The following is a 22,406-nucleotide window of genomic DNA, read 5'->3' on the forward strand; positions in this document are numbered from 1 at the left end:
TAAAGTGGAAAAAGCTAATTTCTTGTTGTTTTATTTCTTATTATTATACGGTTGCACCAAAAAATGTCAATAAAAACTTAAAACATTCCCTTTATTCTTAAGTACATATAGTGCTGGTATGTATTATGTATGTAACATTGTGTTGAAATCAGAAATAAGTAATAATGGTTTTAGAAATATTGTTTAATTCAAATTTAGTTTACAATTATAACTTGATTTTTTATTTTAAATTATCATTCAATAGGATGAACTAGATACGTGACACCTAGTCCAAGAATTAATGTATATATGAGAGTCTTAAAACCAGTGACATTTTCTATGTCATTAGTTTAAACTGAAAATTTATCTTTCAATTTTCTCCATTGTAGATTTATTTTAATTTTATTATTGAAGAATGATTTATATAAAATTAATAATATTGTGAGAAATTGCGATGGTATTATATTTGATACAAGAAATTAACCAGTTGTAAGCTACTTTTCAGTTTAAATTGACAAAGTTTTCTGTAAATATGTAGGAAAATTTGCAATAGTATCTGTGATTTTCCATACCAAAATCATAATCTGTACAAATATTATGTAATTGCCTTCCTAATTATATAAGAAAATGATTTGGATTCGTATAAATATTTTACACTTAAAGTGAATTAAATATAAAAATAAATAGTACTACTTTTATGGTGCTTTTATGAAATACTGGGAAATTTTGTGGCTGATTTTCCATTGGTTATTCCAACAAAAAAGTGTGTATGCATAGTCGCAACTCAGTTTGCTGACGAATGGTGAAGTTATGGTGACTTTTCTCTGTCTATACATTCCTTAAAACATGAACTTACTACAAATATTTATAAATTTGGTTAGTGAGTTTTGTCTGAAAGAGGACCGATATACACTTAAGATTGTCACATATTATTTATTTACATTAACTCGATTATCTCTACCCTGATTAGCTTAATGTTATCAACACTTATTCTATGAAAATATAATAAAAATGTATCGTCCACAAAATTGCTACTATGAGTATGTTAAGTAAGTATGCAAAAAATAATAATGTATCAACTTTTGGAAAATGGAAAAGTCCCATAAATGGCAAATATATTATTATGGATCAATTTTGTGAATACATATTTTGAATTTGTGCATTGATTACCCATATTCTATACAATTACTATTCTGTACAATTATATTTCCGCAAACCCCAGTATATGAACAAACTGATATTTAGTAAGGTATAATAAATACCAAATTGTCTGATTTATTCTTTGGATTTCTTGTAATTCTCACTGTAAAGTAAGTGTTTCAATAGTTTAAGATTTATCATTCAATAGATATTTTTTAATGACTTATATTGAATTGAATTCATAAATCAAATTTTATATCTGATTCTGGGGTTTTTCTGCGACAACCGCAGTATCGTATATTACTTTTATAGACAGGAAATATCTTTGTAATATTACTAATATAGAATATCAGTGGACTTCCTGTAAAATGTGTAGATCCTTTAGAATGTGTAAAAATTGTCAATTGTGAATTAAAATTACATTTTTATTGAATAGTTGATAGGAATATTAAATATGTAAACCTTTTTTTAGAATTCTACGAATTGTATATTCAAGCATGTTGGAGAAAAAACAATTTGTAGCATGTTCTAGTCTACTAATGCCGTACATATTGAGTTTTGTCTTCAATATTTCATAGATTATTGTAAAAGTTGTTCAGTTTTATTTGATGCAATATGAAATTTTTGTCAGTAATTTCTTTCTGTTTATCTAGTCATTTAGTTTTTATTATGTAGTATTATATTATATAAATAGGCATTGTGCACTATATTCCTCTATTGTGTTATATGTTTTGTTGTTTTTTTTTATATCGATAATTGTAATCTAGAAGAGGATTTAAAGAAATTTTATTTAAAAAATCTTACATTTCTCTTCTATATTGATGATTGCTATGCATTTTACCACAGATAATTTATTATTACTTTGTTTGAGGCTAGATATTAAATCTTCTATATATTCCTATTAAATCTTCTAGTACTACAAAATGTGATGTTTAAAGATAGCTATGTATTATTTAAATATAATTGTATAATTTTCATCAGTATTATATACATATCCTTGTGCCTTTCCGAATTTAAGTTTTTGCACTCCAAACAAATATTGCCCTCTTACACACAATTATTATTTAAAAAGGAACAAATAACTGTCAACTTTTTAAATTAGTAGTTTGAGAAATATGGATATTAGGAATGATAGAGTAGTAAGAAATACAAGTACATATAATAATACAGATGATAAGAGTGTTTTATGTATGTATTTACATAAAATTCCAATGCTAGAAAAACTAAAGAGAGTGTATAAAACGTGCTTTACGAAATATGGAAGAATGAGTCAAGGATCAATATTACAATCGTCCAAAGCTTAGAGAAGCAAAATTAATGTCATTTATTTACTAGGTTGGTATTTATTAGATGTTATCTTATTTCATACGTAATAATAAAAAAAATGCACAAATGATACCTTTAAGTATAATTAGTTTTTTGCACATTTCCTTTTTGTCATACTTCACCACTTTCATATTAAAAGCCAGCGCTTTCTAAATCAAATGTAAGTTCTGTGAACAAATTTGGTGGCATCTTGTCAAGTATTATTGGTAAACCTGTTTCTTAGAATGTGTCCTGAATAGTAAGAATAATATACTGCAATACATTCAAATATTAGCTCATTTGAACTAATGTGCTATTATTTTATTTAGATAAATTTGAAATATGATACCATTGAATCATTCCTCATGGACACACAATAATGTGTTAGAAAATTTAGAATACAGTATTGACAAACAAATCTTATTTTCCGTGTTTAAATTTAATAAACACACACGTAAATGAAAAAAATAGGTGAAAAACACTTTCACAAGGGCAGCGTTCACGGAAAACGCACTTTTCAGGGCACAAAAAACACTATTCCTTATTTATCTAAAAAAGTTTTTCGTCTATGTAAGAACGAAAAACACCATCGGGAGCGCACAAAAATTACAAATACAAATATGTATATAAATCTTAAATACTACTCTAAAAAAAAACCACCAAAAAGTCGAATAAGCAAAAAAAATACAGAGCGTGAACGCTTGTGTGCTAACAGTTTGGTAAACGGCTTGCAATTGAGTTTAAATATTGGTAGGTATGAGGTAAACAATTTTAAATGTCTAATGTTCATGAGAGACTTTGAATTAATTTTGATTTATCGGGTCAACATAAAAACTAATAAGTCATTGAAGTATTTTAAAAAATGGTTTCTCCTGAACATTTGATGTCCGATTTATTATTGTTTATTTACAAACAGAGTTGCTTCCAAGCCGATCTTACAGAATAGACTACTATTGCAATCTAGGAGGCGCTGACAAAAACACTGACAGGTGTTCAATTTGAAATTATAATATCATCAGTTCTGCAATATCTCATAAATTTTGAATGATTATGCCACAGGCTTTATTATCTTAAAATGAAAAAAATAATTTGTAATCCTATCACAAATGTTTTCTGTTTCCACAAGGATAAAACACATGTCTTAGGAATATTGAGTTATTAAAATATTATTATGAAATTAATCTATTTTTCTTACATTCCGGCATCTACAAAGTTATTATGTGTATACATAGATGGAAGTTGTAATAAATTGATTATTTCAATACGAAAAAGTTTTATTTAATTATTTCACCTAAACCTGTTCCATTCTAAAACGGGGAAAAAATGTTACCAAACCTCGGTCTTCACTCGCCTGGTTTGCATCATTAAAAATGCAAAATATATTTTTTTAAGGTGGAGACTGACCGGAGCATTTTGTCGTAATGTAACAATTGCGGCAAGCATCTAACTTCGGATGGAGTACTCGGAATGCTGTACTGACTATATGAATGCTCGCATTGGAACATGTTATGTTACTACGAAATGACTCAGGTCAGTCCGCACCTTGCCAGATAGTATTTTCCTTATATAAACATACTGTCATAATAGGAGATTTTCGCAACACATATATCTGTTCTTGAATATTACTGACACATTTACAGCTTTCCAGCCTATTACATTAATGAAAGCATTTTTTATAAGTTTATAATATTCTTGAGATGCATTGAATTGCCATTAGGTGGAGATAGATTCCATAGATCTTTTGTCATGGACTCGGGTCTAAAATGTTAATTGATTAAGTTCCAATAAAAGAAGCATAACCTTAAACCATTGAGCTGGAGCCTTAAATAGAAGCAAATTCTACCTCAAATATTTGGTTATAGTATCAATGGCTGTTAATTCACAATGAATTAAAATAGGTTTAGTAGTTGGTCAGGAGTGAGTCAATTTGGTTTAGACCGTACATATTTGGTTCGAATTGCCCACAAAATCTTATTTATTTTGAGGATCTATAAGTACTTGTTCTAAACAGTTAATAAAGTTTAAAAAGTGTTGATAATCTGGTTTATTAATGTTTATTTGCACGAAATTTCAGATGAACAATTAACATTTCATGTTCGGATCAAGGTTTCGATATTGCCACTCTGCTGCCCCCCATCCTTTGACGCCATTAACTTTAAATTTTGCAAGTCTTTCCACCACTCTGCACTCATGTTCATCTCCTATATAGAAAGTAGGAGAGTCTATGACATCTACTTGAACTGTATAGGTTACACCGCCTAGAATTCACATAAAAAAAATGTATATCACTTGTATTTATTTAGCGTTTGATGTAATTTATTAAAATTTTCTTTGTCCACTAAAATTATATAAAAAATATTATTTTGATTAATTAAAAGCAAATGTTTCTCGGACCCTAAGCTTTGAATTTGAAAGCATAAAAAAATATTGTTGTAAATTGGATCACTGCCCATTGACTCAAAGTCTACAGCACTATTTTTACAGGACCTAAAACTGATTGAATAATGAAATCTGTTACTCTATGTAAGCATATAACACTTTTTATTTTGCTTTTTATAGAATTTTTCACCCCATATTTCTTGTTACTCTATCATATTTTTTGTTGGTTTACCTGCTTTAAATTGGAATGCATAATCCAGAGGTGGTGTTAAGTTTTCTCCGTGACGAAATAGTTCAAGATTACAAAAATCAACAGGATGTATTTTATTTGTAGAATTTTTACACAAAAATCCAACGTTTAGTCTGAAACAAAACAAACATTGAATAAACAGGTACATACTAAAATATTTAATTGTTGATTAATCAGTAAAATGAGTCCAAAAATAAGTAAATTGAAACAAACCTTGAAAAACAAACTGGCATACAAATAGTCCCAACAGTTATTCGATCACCATTTTCGAGGGTAATAAAGTGAAGACCATATCTATGAAAATTTTTCCATTCACGCATAGTACCTAAATAATTAATACATATATATTAAAAATTATTAATGTAAATTACCATTCAAAACAATAATGAAGATTTAAGTAGTTACTATCTGGTAAATAGTCGGCTAGTGACAAACTATAAATTTGATGATTTGGATGGAAAATTAAAATACACCTACTTCCATGGACAAATGATTTTGTTAAAATAATAAATAATACCAAAACTGTGATCTCGGACACTATGCACTAGAATTTTACTTTCAATTCCGTCTATTTTCACTATTCCTTTTATTATTCCATGTTGCTCATAGTGTGTTTGATGAACTCTGAAAATTATGACTTAAGTTTTACTCTGTTCATAATAAAATATATAGTAAATAATGTAGACGTAGCAAAATGTATGTATTTTCATGATTTAAAGGGGGTTCAACATTTCTTACTCTTTCAATGTTTTAAAATAATCCTTGCTCCATGATTCACGGGCTACATCTCTTGCCATGCTACATGGGGACATATCCGTGTCATAATTGAAGTGGTTATAAACAGCATTCCAAGTTGCATCCAATTCCACTTTTACAGCCTTGCAACGAGAATTATATGTACTAAAAATAAATATAATAAATATATATCCACTACGTTTGTGAATAACCAGTATTTCACAGGAATATATGTGGTAAGGTATAAGTGACTACGCTGGTACCAGAAGACCAGGACTAATCAGTCACCTTGCTTTTATGCAGTAAATTATCATGTTAACACTGTGTCAATTAGGTTTAGTGGCCTATACATTATTGGGTGAGGATAAGAGTCAGAAAAAAGAAACTGCTAAAAGTCTACTTTTGTTACAGCTAGTACATATACAGAAATCCCATAGCCTTTTTCTTACAATTATAAAATTTTATGTGAACCCCAAGGCACAGGTAAATAACGTTTTTGTTGGATAATAAATTATAGTAGATACTAGAAAGTAATCAAATTGCAGTGTCAGTATGTAAACTGGTTTTCTTTAACCAAAACCACAAACACAAGTGTATTTTTCTTACATTAATCATGTTAAATTAAACCACGAAGATTTTTTTGTAAATTGGAGTCCTATACCTATAACTTACTTCATAAATCCATTATATTCTATTTTCCACACTATCATAGGTTCCAAAGGATAAATATTGATTCCTTCTACTTTAAATTGTCCCTCTTCTTCCGAAGTTTGCTGTAAGGTGGTATCAGGTAATTTTGGGGAGATCAATAATGCCCCTTCTTCAACCTAAAGGTAATATAAAATTTATTTAAAAAAATATAATAGTAGAAACTTTACCGAATAAAATATGTAAAGCGAGCAAGTTTAAATTAGAACCAGGAAAAATATATACATACCTACAATATTATCATATAATATATCAATCAGCCTTGATTATATTTTTGAAAAAAAATTATACGTTTAATAATAACTTTGTACAAAAAGTTCTCCACTTCTACTAGGCTTTATATTAATTCTACTAGGCATTTGTTGATATCTGACCCCTTCCTGGCAGAACATCAATGGTTTGCAGAGCTTTTTATCAAGATAGGCAGTAGAGGTGTATTGTAAGGTAAGGTTTTTTATTTTCAATTGTGTTTTTATTATTTATAAATATTTGTGTTTTATTACTTACACAAATATTTCGATTTCGTACTATTTCTGTGATCCTAAGCGGCTCATTATTAGAAATAGGTATCAAATTATGGTAGAGTGGGTTCCAACCGAGAAACTCTGACTTAAAGGGTGGAGACTGACTGGAGCATTTCGTCGTAACATCGCTCGCGGCAAGCATCTGTAACTATGGATGGAGCGCTCGGCTCGCTGTACTGACTGCCTGAATGCTCGCCTCGTAACGTGTTACATTACGATGAAATGCTCCAGTCAGTCTCCACCTTAAGAGTCCGCGACACTAACCACGGGACCACAACCAGACACTTGGCATTACTTAGTAATTCTCTACCAGGTAGATGCTGCTTTCCTGCCTATATGGAATGCACATTCCTGCAGAACTTATATACATACCAATTTGGGGAATTGTATAAAATGTGTTCATAGGGTGAATGTATTTTACAGTAATTGAAATCATAGGTTTATTACAATGTGAGTTAGCAAAAAATGCTTACTTAATGTCTCCTTACACAAGCATATACATATCGCTCACTCTTTTGAAGAACGTCTTAAATCAAAAATCTTAAATTTTCAGTTGTGCATGTTTTCGGAATGCCCAGAAAATGTACTATATCACAGCAAAAGAGGCATATTTTTAACTTTATATCTACCCCATAGGGCAGAAAGTGTTGTTTTTGCATTTTGAATAAAATGTATTGTTTAATTATTTTTTTAAATATACTAAATATTTTTCAAATGGAGAAAAACCCTAAAAAGTTTTACCTAAAAAGATCTGTTGCACAGTAAAAAGTTCAATAAGTGGCTTGATATTTATTTTTAATACATTGTATTATACTTTTAAACGTTCTCCTGAAAAATCAAGTTTTTTGATTTATGGCGTTCTTGAAAGGAGTGAGCGATATGTGACTAATTAAAAAAAACATTTCTCTTGAAATCGGCATACATGGATTTGTGTCGAGAAAAGATCAGCATTCTTGTAACAAAATAATTTTATTATTACTATTAATATGAATTGTAAATAAAACCATGAGTTCAGAATAACTGATAATTTGTTCACAATGTGACTGAAATAATGATATTGGATTTACCCTTAAATATAAAAATGCATTGCAGACTCCTTTGGGCCTTCTCGCCACTCCACAAACTAGAGCTGCTCCACTACTCGAAGTTCCATTGAAATACACTGCATCTATTGCCTGTTATTAGTAAACAAATGTTGTAATTTTATTCTACAAAATAATATTGGCAATTCTATAAATTATTCATCATATAAAATTAGTGATTGAAATATACCCATAATACGCATGTATTTTTATTAAATATTTGTCATTTCCAAAAGTAAATAAGACTCATAAAAATTACACATTTGAAATAAGACCTCCAGCGCAGTAGCCAAATGTGCTGACCACTACACTATGGAGGCGGAGCTTTAAAAAGTTAGGTTAAAAAAAATCCAAAGCATATTTTATCCGAAATTTGAAATAAAATTATGACAGGCAAAAAATACAATTTATTTAATTTGTATCAGTTTTATTAAAAACTATAGATATATTTTGAAACATTACTACCTGCCAATTTCTATATAGAAAATGAGTAACAAAATATTATAATTTCAAATTATGATCCCTTTCATTTTCCATATGCTATTTTGACGTTTTGTATAATAAATTTGTCATCTATTATAAATGCATTCATTATAATTTATAAATACGATTTAAATATGATTTATAAATACGAATTTTTATTATTTTTAAATACGTCTTACCTTGGGGTGATTATGTAATGGCTGAGCTTTCTCTAGTAATATGTCTTTATTTGATACATATATTCCATCTTTTGAACTCCCTTGTCCATTTTTGTCTAATTTATTCTTCCGATTGTTAAAATACTAGACATAAATAAATTAATTTAAAAAGCATTTTTAAATATTTACATTTAATATAAAACATTTATAAAAAATGAGGAAGTCAAATCTACACAAAAAAGTTGTCACAGTAAATTAATATAATTTTATTCCATAGTCAGATTTGTAGAAGACTCGAAGACATTATTTTTATGAATTTAAAATAGAAAAAAGGTGTTTTATATTTATTATTGGTCAGATTTTAAAATAAATGGCTTAATTTTTTTGCATTCAAATACAAAAAAGGTGTTTTATATTTTGTTTTGGTCAGATTTTAAAATAAATAATTAAGTTTATAATAAATACATGTAATAATATGTATAATAAATTATATGTTTATAATAAATACATATAAAATTAACATAGTCAATCAAAGTGCTTTTATTTTTATTACTTACCTTTCTAACTGATAGAAATAAGTAGAAACTGATATATTTCAAGTGATACCACCCATTTTCTTGTTGATACACGCCAAAAATTGGTGGCTTATAAGGTCTGGTCACATACTTTATTAATAAAACGAAAAATATGGCAAAAATAACTAAAATATACATTGCATTGGTTCTCCAAAGAGCTACTTGAAAGGTTATAAAACCAACCTGATAACTTATCACAAAATATTATATCAAAGTTCAGAAATAGTCAATAGGAGATAAGTAAAATAATGACACAGATAAATAAAAAAAGAGATTTATTATTTTTTTGCAGAATAATTTTTGAACAGATTATTAATACAAATAAAATTCTTATTTGTATAATTAATAATGAAACGACATTTTTTTTATATAATACTATAAATAAAAAAAGTAAAATTAGTGACGTTATTTCTCATATAATTTTGTTTTCGCTATCCATAGAATCTATTCTGCAACTTTAGCATCATCCAAATTTCTCAACGGTTTGTGAATGCATTCTTCTTTGTTGATGAGATGGGTAGTTTTGTTGACAAGTTGCATCAATTCATTGAGATTATTGGACCATGCATTCAATCGGTCTGATACGTCAGGGTTTTGACTGTTGAAAGGCAAAAAAAGACAAATTAATAAAGAAACAGGATTATTAAATAGATGAAAGTCTACAGCTTGAATGCAATTAGTTGGCTTTCAATGATATATCACTTATACTTTTGTATTAGACCAGGTCCGTGATATGCTAAGTTAAGATTTGAGAATTAACCGTTAACCTTTTTAGTTAACTGTTAACCTTTACTGGTCCAAAGTCTAATCTCATTAGACATTTTTTTCATAATTTGTATTGTTAAAATGCAAGCTCACTTTTTTTACTTGTATCTATTACAACGGTGTCCGTCTCTGTAATGGTCAGCACGCTAGGATACCGTACTGGAGGTCCTGGGTTCGATTTCCAGGGGGGGGGGGGTCAAATAAATATAAGTGATTTTTTCACTCTAATATTTATTCAATATTACCCTGGACTGGTACCTGATGCGGAGGGCTGATCACCCTTTCTTTATGTGTTTAAGATCAAGATAACAACACTGCGTTTATATGATGAAGTGCCCTATGCACCATCGGGTGTGGATGATGGTTTGAAGAAGATCACAACAGTATGCGGAGTAGAGGCAAATTAATTTTTACCCATTGGAATTGTAACTGTATCAGTTTTTTAAATATTTTTTTGAGGACCGGAAAGGGTTAATTGAAATAAGTTTTTATATCATAATTCCAAAAAATAATGTGTATATCTTTATATAATAGGTGATAATATTGTACCTGAAGTGCACGATGCCAGCGGGTCGGTCAGTCTTGGCTTTAACAGTCCCTCCCACCACGAGCTTGCAGAGGAAGTCTTCGGCCTCCGCGTGCGCCAGTCCCAGAAGCTCACTCATCCGACTCAGGGTGATACGAGTGTAGTACATTGACATGATGCGGATATTCTGCAAACACCCCATATATTTATGTTAACACACTTCACACGGGAAAGGTATTTCTACCCCTTCGGTCGATTGATGCTTTAGGACGAGAAGGATATTTTTACCTTCTGCACCGGCCTCATTTTTAAGGAAGACAAGAATGAATTTTCCAATGTTTTAATATAAATATTATATACCAATCTCTTTGTTAAGGTCTTAACTATATGTACATAATTATCAAATCCCGTAGTCAGCAAACCGAAAGCGTAAAAAAATATCCATCTCAAATGTGTTTAGTGATCTTACCAATGTAGATACGGATCTACATTTTTGCATCTTCGATTGTTTGGATAGGAATCATAATATGTAATGAGTTTTAAAGTAAGCACCAAAATATGTGACTCTTATCAAGTGGTAATCATAGATTTTATACTCCTCTTTATAAAGGAATTACCGTGATCTGTTGTGAAGTCAGTATTTAAAATATGCAAAAATACCAACACTTATTGACAGATGGGACTATAATACATATTGCATTAGAGGCAGATTGACCGCACTTTACTACTTGCCTAACTGTTGAGCCAGCATGAAAAAGCAAATATATGGAGTGGAGAACGTATTCTAACTTATGGAGAAAATCACATACAGTAGACTCTTAATCGCTTTGATCGGGAAGCAGTTTTACTAGGATGTTAAAAAATTCCAGTAACATATCGCTCACTCCTTCAACATCATAAATAAAAAACGTCAATGTTGTGCATGTTTTCGGAATGCCCAGAAAATTTACATTAAACCCAGCAAAAGCGGCATATTTTTAACTAAATATTTACCCGCTACAGGGCTGAAAGTGTTGTTTTTGCATTTTGAAGAAAGGTATTTCTTGATTATTTTTTTAAATACACTAAATATTTTTCAAATGGAGAAAAAACATTCAGGTTTTACCTAAAAAGATCTGTTGCACAGTAAAAAGTTCAATAAGTGGCTTGATATTTATTTTTAATACATTGTATTGTATTTTTAAACTATAAAAACGATCTCCTGAAAAATCAAGTTTTTTTTTTACATATCGCTCACTCCTTTCAAGAACGTCATAAATCAAAATACTTGATTTTTCAGGAGAACGTTTTTAAAGTTTAAAAATATAATAGAATGTATTAAAAATAATTATCAAGCCACTTATTAAACTTTTTACTGTGCAACATATTATTTTAGGTAAAACCTGAAGGTTTTTTCTCCATTTGAAAATTATTTAAGATATTTAAAAAAATAATTAAACAATACCTTTTCTTCAAAATGCAAAAACAACACTTTTTGCCCTGTAGTGGGTAAATATTAAGTTAAAAATATGCCTCTTTTGGTGGGATGTAGTACATTTTCTGGGCATTCCGAAAACATACACAACTGAAAATTTACGATTTTTGATTTATGACGTTCTTGAAAGGAGTGAGCGATATGATGTTGTTGAAAGGAGTGAGCGATATATTACATATTTTGTTTAGGAATCACACATTACATATCACATGTTCCTCTGTGAGAAAATACAAGATGAGTTTCTTTTGAAAATTGTTATTGTATTGAATGTCATATTCAAATAGGTTCACCATAATTGGGCGGCAGTGCTGGTAGAAAACACTCAAAATGTCACTTACATGCTCTACTACTCTGTTTCTCAAGTCATTCCATCTTTTTTCACCATCCTCAGTCGAGGCCTCGAAAACAGGGGTAGCTCTTAGGGTTTTCTCATACTTGGTACAGAGTTGATCCCATCTGATGAGTTCGGGATTAATGAATAATCTTAATAACTCTCTAGAACAAAAATAAGTAAACAAGTTATATTAAAATATTAAATAAAAAAAATAAAAAAAGTTAAATAAATCAAATGCATATCTTTCTTTCAAACCTTTTCCATCCATATACATATGTAAAATAAAAAAATGGTAATTGACACACTTGGATTTGCCCTTAAATATTTGTAGATTTTTTTTATTTTTGGTTACGTGCTTTTACAATAACATATATTTCAATGTTCTTGTGATTAAATTTTCCACACTTAAAAGTAAAAACAAAGACTAACGCTTTTAAGACGAAAATAAATTTCCAAAATAGGCGCATTATATCAATGAATTATATTTATAAAAGGATGAGTCTTTAACGGATAACACCGAATAAGTAAAAAAAAATGTTTTTTAAAAAAAATATATAAATATTGATTGTAGTTAGGCAAAGATATAACATGAATATTAAAATGGCGGCAATATAATCAGAAATGACAGACAACATTATCAGATGGTTCAGTTTAAATATGCCCACTCGACAAACTTAAAAGCTTTTATATGGTCAGTAATAACAAGACTCTAAGTTGCTAGGTTTTATCCCACTCTACCTACAACTTGATAACTATTTTCACAACACAAGTTGATTAGACATAGTGGGAACAGTGACATGGTTGCCATTATGAAGATATAAAATGGATTTCATTGTGGCTAAAACATATTTGTTATCTAAAATTTTGACAAAAAATTAGTACGATCATAGTATGATTTGGTTATTTATTCTCAACATTTGTGGTTTCGATTTCTAAACATTTGCTAGTAATTGAAACTCTATAGGGATTACTGAATACAGAAGCGTGCTTTACTCATTACATCTTGTGAGAGTTAAAATTGTATATCAGCAATTCATCATTAATATTATGCAATCCAACTATAAGAGGAAAAATTATATTACGATAAATAGTGGCATTTGACAAAATATAGATATTTGTATTGTCTTAGTTACTTGTAGACGGGGAGCTCCTCCAATTGCTTATCAGCGACGAGGCGGTGCGTGAGGTCAGCCTGCTCGTTGTCATACGGTGCCAGCAGCAGGTACAGAACGGCGCCCACCAGCGTGTCGGGCCCGCCGATGGTGCCCAGGGCGCGGTAGTGCCGGCACACCGACAGGTATGACCCGCTCTGCTGGTCCACAGCGATCATCAGTCGGTAGAACTTCTCCTTCATCTCCTGGAAGGCAACTTCATGATTACTATACTGTACTTTTCTGAAGGTGGAGACTGACCAGAGTATTTCGTTGTAACATAACGTCGTAACATCGCTCGCGGCGAGCATCAACGAGCATCCGAAACTATGGATGGAGCGCTCGCCTCGGTGTACTGACTGCCTGAATGTTCGCATCGTAACATGTTACGTTGCGACGAAATGCTCCGGTCAGTCTCCACCTTAATGATTAACATGATTTGAAAATCTAATTTCACCTAATACATAAAACATTTACGGCTGTAACGTTTCTTAGCATCGGAATGCAAGTGTTTTATTTGCAAAAAGATATGGGATTATGATCTTCAAAGTTCAATGTATTGTTACCATATTCCCATATACAAACTTGTTATGAAAATAGAAAGCTTACCAACTGACATTAAAATATGATGAAAGCAAGTGCTATCCTGGATAAAATTAGACTTAAGGATATCAGTAAATGCAACACTATTGTGTTGCATTTACTGATATATTTCTCAATATTTCTCAATTTTTAATATTTATTAACATGGAAAAATGAAAATATTCTGTTAAGAAAAATTAGCCTTGTGATTACCCCCTTCACAATTTACTTATAATATTACAGTTTGTGACTTTGTACATGAGATACAATTAGTATTTTTATACAAATTGGAAAACCTTATAACCACAGATAAAAGTATATACACTATGTATATATGTACCAGAAAAGTTCAGTACATCTACTTAACAGGTTTATATGTATTTACTTACACATGTACATGGCTCACGTTCATCCATTGTACTTTATGTGTATTGCTCGACAATTTATTGACAATTTCATTGTTACATACATTGCGCTTCATTTAAAAAATAAGGTTTCTATGTATATTGTTATATCATTGACTGATGCTATGACATAATACAAATAACCAAAATAAATCATAACACATTCATGGCTTCTTCACTTTTATATATTGTAGTCGGATAAAAAAGAGAGCTCAATAGCAATTTTTAACCTTTTTGCCACGACCATGTTAATATGTATCACATATCCACACTTGCGAAGCTTGCGACATGAAATGTTTGTCCTTTCAAGTATGGTACTTCTTTTAATAGCCAAAGTCAAGAGTGAAGTGTAGAGAGATATTTTTGTGAAAGCTTTCTCTGCATGTTTCAATCTCTTGATTGAAGAATCATGACAAATGGGAATGTCTTTTTTTATTAAAAATTAAAAATTATCTTATCTCTAATATATTGTGGCCGGACAACGAAGCATGAATATTTTCTTCTTCTTACTCTTATTCGCATCCAATGATGCCTAAGGTTTTACCTTGATCGTTAATTAGATTATAGGGGTGGTCAGTCTTGTAATTCAGGTACCACCAGTCCAGGATGATATTAGATTACAATAAATTATATCTATTTCAATAACTCTAGGAATCAAATCCAGGAACTCCGACACAGTACGGCTGTCCAAACTCAAAACACAGTCAGGGACTTTTTTTGTAGTAGGTTTTTGTGCATTTTTGGACTAAGTAGATTCTACTTAGTCCAAAAATGCAAAAAAAAAACGTACTACAAAACAATGTCACTTACTGTGTTTTAAATTTGGACAGCCGAGTAGCTAAGTACAGTAACCACTACTCTCTGAAGGAAGACAAACACCTACATTAATGTCTATCCAGCAGTAAAATGGTTCCCAACACAGATTCAAATAAAAACATATTTAATTAGTTAGAAGAAACCAAAAAACCACTTAATGATCTATAAACCTTGTACATAATAAGCAAGGTAAATGAAAAATGAAGGTCCCATCTTAAAAATCTTTAAAACAAGCAGTTAAATGGTTAATATATTTTTTTAAATTAATGTTTTACTTAGTAAATACCACTATTTCTTAAAATCTACTGTGATACGTGTTTCGATGCATTCCGCATCATTTTCAAACACCGTATTACGGTGTTCGAAAATGATGCGGAATGCATCGAAACACGTATCACAGTAGATTTTAAGAAATAGTGGTATTTACTAAGTAAAACATTAATTAAAAATGGATAGATTTTACCACAAAGTGACTGTCGAATCAATTAATGAAAAGGTTAATATATTTTTAGATGGGACAGTAAAATAAGTGATTTGTAATAAAGATGATACATATAAGCGTACATATATATATTTATAGTATACCTTTGTTTTTTCATCTTCAAAGAATTTGGTGTTTATTTTCTTGGAAATGATTTGAGTACGAACATAATCCTTGATTTCTAAACAGAGGCGCATCTGCTCCAATATCAGTTCTACTTTCTCTTGTTTTTCCATTGATCCATATGTCTCCACCTGCGTAACAAAAAGTATTAATGCGAATGATATACCAGATATTCATATTGGTGGACTTATACAATGCTTCCCAATCTATAATCTTCCAAATTAAACAGTTACAAGATGTAAAATGTAAAATAATCATAAAGATATTCTGAGGATTCAACGAGAGCTTCTCTTTAAATGTTCATCACCCTGAAAGCGATTGATAATAATCATGCAAGTTCCTTATCCACACCCAATGGTGCACAGGGCACTGTATTATATAAGAGGGTCAAAACAAATATTTGTGATTTTTCAGTATAAAATTTATTAAATATGACCCTGGACTGGTACCTGAAGCGGAAGGCTGATCACCTTTCCTTCGTGTATTTAACGATCAAGATAACACTGCTTCTATATGATGCAGTGCCCTATGCACCATTGGGTGCGGATAAGTGTTAGAAGAAGAAGAAATTTCTGTGTAATGTAGGTCAATTTGGAGTGCATTTTTTAAGTTTATTATGTAGATCTAATATATTTGTCAAGTACGGTAGACAAGCGTGCTGAGTATTCGGTAGTGTAAAGGCAAAAGGGTATATCTGTCTCAGACCAAATTTTACAGGAGAGTAATAACAAACTTGTGAAATTAAATAACTAACTTGTTTTATGTATTTTCAAATGAACACATCTCAATAAAACTAAATAAATATTGCAACTACAGCTATATCCTTTTGCCAGATTATGGAATACACTATTTGAGACATTTTGTGAAACAAACTTAGAAAGTGAAAAATTTGACAGATATACCCCTTTGCCATTACACTACGGAGGTGGACATAGTAACATGGTAATAGACACGTAAGTTAGCAACCTGCAACTCTTGTATGATCTTGGCGGCCTCAGCGACATTATCTTCTCCTTCCCTTATCTTGGCCAGCTTGTGTGTGAGACGGGCTCTCTCCACTTCCACATAGATCTTCCCCTCGGTGACACTCCTCAGCGTCTCTATCAGCTTGATTTGTGTCTCCTTGTCGGGAGTCTTGTCTACGTACAGACAGCATTCTTGGACCATCTTCACCACGGCTTGTTTTAGTTGCGACCTGAAAGTTACATGTTTTATAATTAAAATGTAACTTTGTTTTAAAATCACTATAAATATTTTATTATAAGTTAATTGTAATGTCTACCGGTTTCGAAGCTAACCGCTTCCTTATCAAGACTGATTAATACGAAGCTAACAGCTTAATAAAGAAGCGGTTAACTTCGAAAACGGTACACATTATAATTAAGTTATAATAAAATATTCCTAGTGATTTTAAACAAAAGTTACATTTCAATTATAAAATGGAAAATCACAAAGTTAGTGCTTCAAATATAAATATTGCTATTATTTTTATTTTAAATATACATAATATCATCAAAAAGGTTTCACTGATAATTTACTTCCTAGTAAATTATCTTTTTGACAAAAAAAAGTGAAGCAACTGTATTTATGTTGGTATTCTTCAAAAACTATAGTATAAGATTATTTCATGTTTCTTCTAGACAACCATGTGCAAGTATAGTTATGCCCTTTCCATTATTGGTATTCTCCTTTTCCTACTTTCTATTTCTCCTTCATTTACTTTCCCATATTACAGTAGTTTTCTTCACTCTGAGCTCCTTCACTTACTTCATCTATATCCTTTCAAATACATTCCTCTTCTAGATCTGAGAATCTGGAGCTCCGGATTGATAACTTGCTTTTGTATAATTAACGATCAAGTTAACATTGTGTCAATCTGACAAGAGTGCCTTATGCAGCATTGAGTGAAGATAGGGATGAAAAAAGAGGAAAATATTTTTCTAAATGAGAAGCATGATTGATTTATTTGTGTGATTATTGTACTGAGTTCAAAATATATATATTTTTTTAAACGCAATAAAAAGTTAAAACAAATGTCGCAAATATATTTGTAGACCGAAATTTCGTATAATGAAGAGCAATTTTGAGTATATTTTTAAAGTTTTAAAATTATTATGTAGATTCTAGATTTTGAGTAGAATAGTAAAGTTTCTAAAAATAAAAATAACATGAGAAAATAAATACCTGCGCTTAGCCAGCAATGCAATGTGGTCATTAAGTGACACCCAATCCTTAGCGTCATAACAGATTTGAACAATTGCCACTAGAACTCGGGATGTGGAGACCATATCAGCACCCTGAGATAAAAAGTATGGTTAAAAATCATCAGCGAAAAAAAGCGCAGTACATACTTAACAAATCACATTTGAATATCTATCCACTCCAGAGGTTTGTTAGACGATGTAAAATATACTTGTTGGGTAATATATCCAAAATAAAACCAGGTTTGTTGGATTGAATTCTACATTTATTTATGTATATGTTAATACGTTACGTGTTTTGTCTTCTTAGGACATTATCAAACACATTTGTCACAGTGTTTTATATACCTATATATATATAAATATATGTATAAATATTAATGTTAGATAATGTCCTAAGAAGACGAAATGCGTCACGTATTAACATATACATAAATAAATGTAGAATTCAATCCAACAAACCTTGTTTTGTTTTGGATATATTACCCAACAATTCAATATGGAATTCTACCAACTGTCTGCAGTTACAATAAATAAAATATGCTTTTTAGGTTATGTACTGAGTGTGTAAACAGAACGTCAGAAGACAGACTTCCACGTATCGCCCTTCAAGGAAACCCTGAAGGACGTAAACCCCCAGGCAGACCTCCAAAAAGGTGGAGACATGGCTGGGAGTCAACATCCCAAGAGCGACAGGCTGAGGCACAAACAGATCTTCAGGATCTATGAAAAGAAGAAGAAAAAAATGTACTTACTGTTCTGGTCTGCTTCTCAAGAGCCAACAGTTGGTCAAGGGCATCAGGAACTTTTCCCTTTGCCGCTAATTCCTTGCACGTGGGAATTTTATCATCACAAGTTTTGCTGTAGTCCACCTTTGAGAAAATATTATGAAAATATAAATTAATCAAGAAGTGAAGGACTTTGTTGCTATTGCATACTAAAAAATTGTATAGTCATGGCAATAAAAATTAGGATATATGCTATTATTTTTGGCATCTCAACATAGATGAAGAAGAATATGAAAGTATAAGTCTGGGCATTTACGGAGCTTACGACCGTCATAGGCTGGTTTATGATCACTTTACACACGTGTAACATTCACCAATTCTACCCATGATTGACAACCACACAATATACTTAAATTCTCGGAAGTTCTATAATATACGATTCAATTTTGAAACATTGTACAAGAATCACTAGAATTTTCAAGAGAGACGTTTATTGGTGAGATGAAGAAGCTTTTTTATAGAGCAGAAACTCTTATATTTGTATGTGAGGTCCGAATCTAAGATTATAATCACATGCATGAAAAACGCCAATAATAATAAAAAAGCTTAGATAATCCAGATTTGTGAACAAGTATTTGGAAATGTTGTTAAGATATATGCTACTGAACACATTGTCGTCAGGCGGTTTTTTTATCAACCCCGACCCTTATTAGTATACTAATTAGGGTCGTATACTAATAATAAGTAACCGCAAACCCAATTCCGATCTGAACAATGTTTTATTGGCATCTCTCGCGCTCTACCAAAAGTAAGCAAATAGAACGCTTAAAAGCGTCTCCCGCTCTCTACTAACAGTATGTAAAAGACGCTTTTAAACGTTTCCTGCAAATAATGTGTCAATATGTTAGAGTAGATGCTGTATAACATTGTCTTTAAAATTTATTAATTTATTCATAAAATGAAATATTTGAAAAAATGTTTTATAGGCATATAAAATTACATATTGTCGCTGCGTATTAAATTTGGCGAATATGTAACGAGAAACATGTTTGTCGTGTGAGCATGAGCATAGGAGGAACGTAGTTGTTATGTGAGGTACCTTATAATAACAGTGCCTTCTTTTAGCCACATGAACAGAAGTAGTGAACACAGATATGAGAATAAAATAAAATAGAGATATGTTATTTCAGACATTATGATCATTGATTAAAAAAAGAAAGAAATGTCCTTTGGACCGTTGTCCACCAATCAGGGGATCCATAACTACCATGTGTATTATATACACAATATGTAACAGTATAGTAAAAACGCAAAGTTATGTGAGAGTTTAATACGCAAAACTGCATAAACACGGGAGACAATTATGTAAACACTTTTGCGTGATATCTCCACAGATCTATCTGTCTATCCACATAGAGGTTTTAAGTAATCATTGCAATATGTAGTTTTGTAGTTATCTAACGTGTATTTTAATCTTTTGAACAACATACTTTTCTTGGGGTTTTTGTTGTTTATTTAGTGTATTCGTGTTTGTTCATATTTTTTTTGGTCAGTTAAAAGGCAATTGCACGTATTATTATCATCACATTAATCATAGAAATATAGACATAGTTTTTGATAAAATGTCTCCTCAGTATTTGGGCACCTTACGTATACATGGCAATTTACCGATGTTGTTCTGCACTTCCATACAAAACCGGATAAAGGATAATATTAAGGTATTAAAGCTGAGCTATACCGCAGTAGGATGGGACAAATGGAGATCTGTCAATTTGCTACTACTAACTGTAAAACGGTGTCTTGACGAAACTTACTTCCATTTTAATAATTTTTCCGCTTGCGTCCAATTCCCCCATGTCTCCGTTAACAGCCATTGTGGAGCTGTAAAATAAAGAAATATTTATTCTACGGTAAAATAAAGAAACAAAGCAAAATACTATCATACATGACAAGCAATTTTTGAATAATATAACCTAAAAACTGACAACATACATTCCCTAAAAAAGATAATATGTACCTCTGTTTGAATTAAACCTTAGAGTTTTCGGTAAATTAAAGAAGTTCCCAGCACAATTTTAAAGAAAGCAGATGACAATCCGAAAATATTTCAGTTCACGAAACAACAAGACAGATCACCGCTTGGCTAGAATATTTTTTATGGCCATTGAAGGTGTGTTCGATTATGTGAAATATAAAATATTGTTCGTATATGCACTTATTTAAGGGATCGCAAATAAGCAATTTGCGTGCCGAATAATGACACCACAATGACAAATAATTATAAAACCGAGTCCATGAACTGTAGCTAATTTCAAAACATCTTTTTTATTCTCTCCAATAACATGGCTGTCCCGCATATTATACTTCTGTGGTCAAATTGTCAATAATATATATAAAAAAAATTAACTGGGCGTGCTCGTGATTTGGAATTGAGTAACTTGGTTTTTAATTTCTTAAAGATTTTTTTTAAAATCTAAATTTCAATGATTTTTAAAATTACATTTTGTTTCGATTTTTGAGGACTAAATTCAATTTTCATATTTTATTTTTTAGTTTCCATAGTCATAAAATGACGAGAGAATTATTTGAGGTTTTGTTAAAAACGTCAATTAATGTCATTTTTATGAAACATTTCATAATAAATAAATAAATATTTACTTAGTTTTCTGATAAACTAAGTAAGTACATGAATCACAAAAAGTCCCAGTAACGATTTTTTAAATAACTTAAATTACCCAATACCAAATTACAAAAATATTAAAGATTTCAGTTAATCGAGTTGATAAGTTTGTTGACTAAGAAATCTCAATCTCATAGATCTGGGAATATTTGAGTCATGATATACAAAAAAATATAGTAACTTAAAACGAAAAGAGTAAATCCATTCAGAAGTAAGTAAAGGTAAAAGCTATAAAACTTATAAAGTTGAGGCCGAAGTGGGGTCATGATAAGCGGTGTTGCATAAGCTTTAACTTGATTTCGGAGGCGTTGTAAATGTACCACAAAGTATCGTCAAACAATATCCAACAAACGAATTTATTGTATTCATATGACATTAGTGAAGCTCGAGTTGAGAACAGGTATATGAATGGGAAAGGAAATAATGGAACGATAGTAGGTTAGAAAAGGAAAAAAAGCAACAACGGGAAATGCACTCGGGGTTGCTTACACCCATTCAAACCAGCTTGTTTAAGTTGATGTGTATAAGTCCCATAAAATATTTGATTGAAAATATTGTTCTTATACATACACTAACAACAAACTCAGCTTTCCTCTTTATTTCATAACAGTGACATTTTTATATATACACAAGATGACGTTTAACTTTTGCTTGGATTTTCCATGAAATCATCATGAAAGGGCGATAAAAGGTCCCCCAGTCAAAAAATATAACTAATAGTTAAAAGCGAATTAAAGATCTGGAAAGAATTTTCCGATTCCAAAATATTTTTTATTTTACATGCTATTTTTTTTATCGTTGCTTCTAGGAAAAAATAACATTC

The 22,406-nt window shown here is 30.7% G+C and overlaps 2 protein-coding genes across 2 annotated transcripts; both read right to left on the reverse strand.

Moving 5' to 3' along the window:
- Nucleotides 1–2,295: 2,295 nt before the first annotated feature.
- LOC148303715 (uncharacterized) lies at nt 2,296–9,509 on the reverse strand. Its single transcript, XM_088269510.1, has 9 exons — nt 9,301–9,509; nt 8,765–8,887; nt 8,088–8,195; nt 6,461–6,615; nt 5,792–5,953; nt 5,571–5,677; nt 5,267–5,378; nt 5,036–5,166; nt 2,296–4,682 (listed from the first exon to the last, which is right to left on the reverse strand). The coding sequence occupies exons 1-9, from the start codon at nt 9,454–9,456 to the stop codon at nt 4,507–4,509; spliced, it is 1,230 nt and encodes a 409-aa protein (XP_088125636.1). The 5' UTR covers nt 9,457–9,509; the 3' UTR covers nt 2,296–4,506.
- A 154-nt stretch (nt 9,510–9,663) lies between these two features.
- Nucleotides 9,664–21,069, reverse strand: LOC148303716 (26S proteasome non-ATPase regulatory subunit 12-like). Its single transcript, XM_088269509.1, has 10 exons — nt 20,921–21,069; nt 20,718–20,784; nt 18,931–19,047; nt 18,159–18,271; nt 16,941–17,169; nt 15,956–16,105; nt 13,551–13,774; nt 12,422–12,578; nt 10,633–10,796; nt 9,664–9,916 (listed from the first exon to the last, which is right to left on the reverse strand). The coding sequence occupies exons 2-10, from the start codon at nt 20,775–20,777 to the stop codon at nt 9,763–9,765; spliced, it is 1,368 nt and encodes a 455-aa protein (XP_088125635.1). The 5' UTR covers nt 20,778–20,784; nt 20,921–21,069; the 3' UTR covers nt 9,664–9,762.
- Nucleotides 21,070–22,406: the final 1,337 nt, after the last annotated feature.

Source organism: Brachycentrus maculatus, unplaced genomic scaffold (genome assembly GCF_059751285.1).
Source record: "Brachycentrus maculatus isolate JH-2025_06_01 unplaced genomic scaffold, ASM5975128v1 h1tg000353l, whole genome shotgun sequence".
Classification (NCBI taxonomy): domain Eukaryota; kingdom Metazoa; phylum Arthropoda; class Insecta; order Trichoptera; family Brachycentridae; genus Brachycentrus; species Brachycentrus maculatus.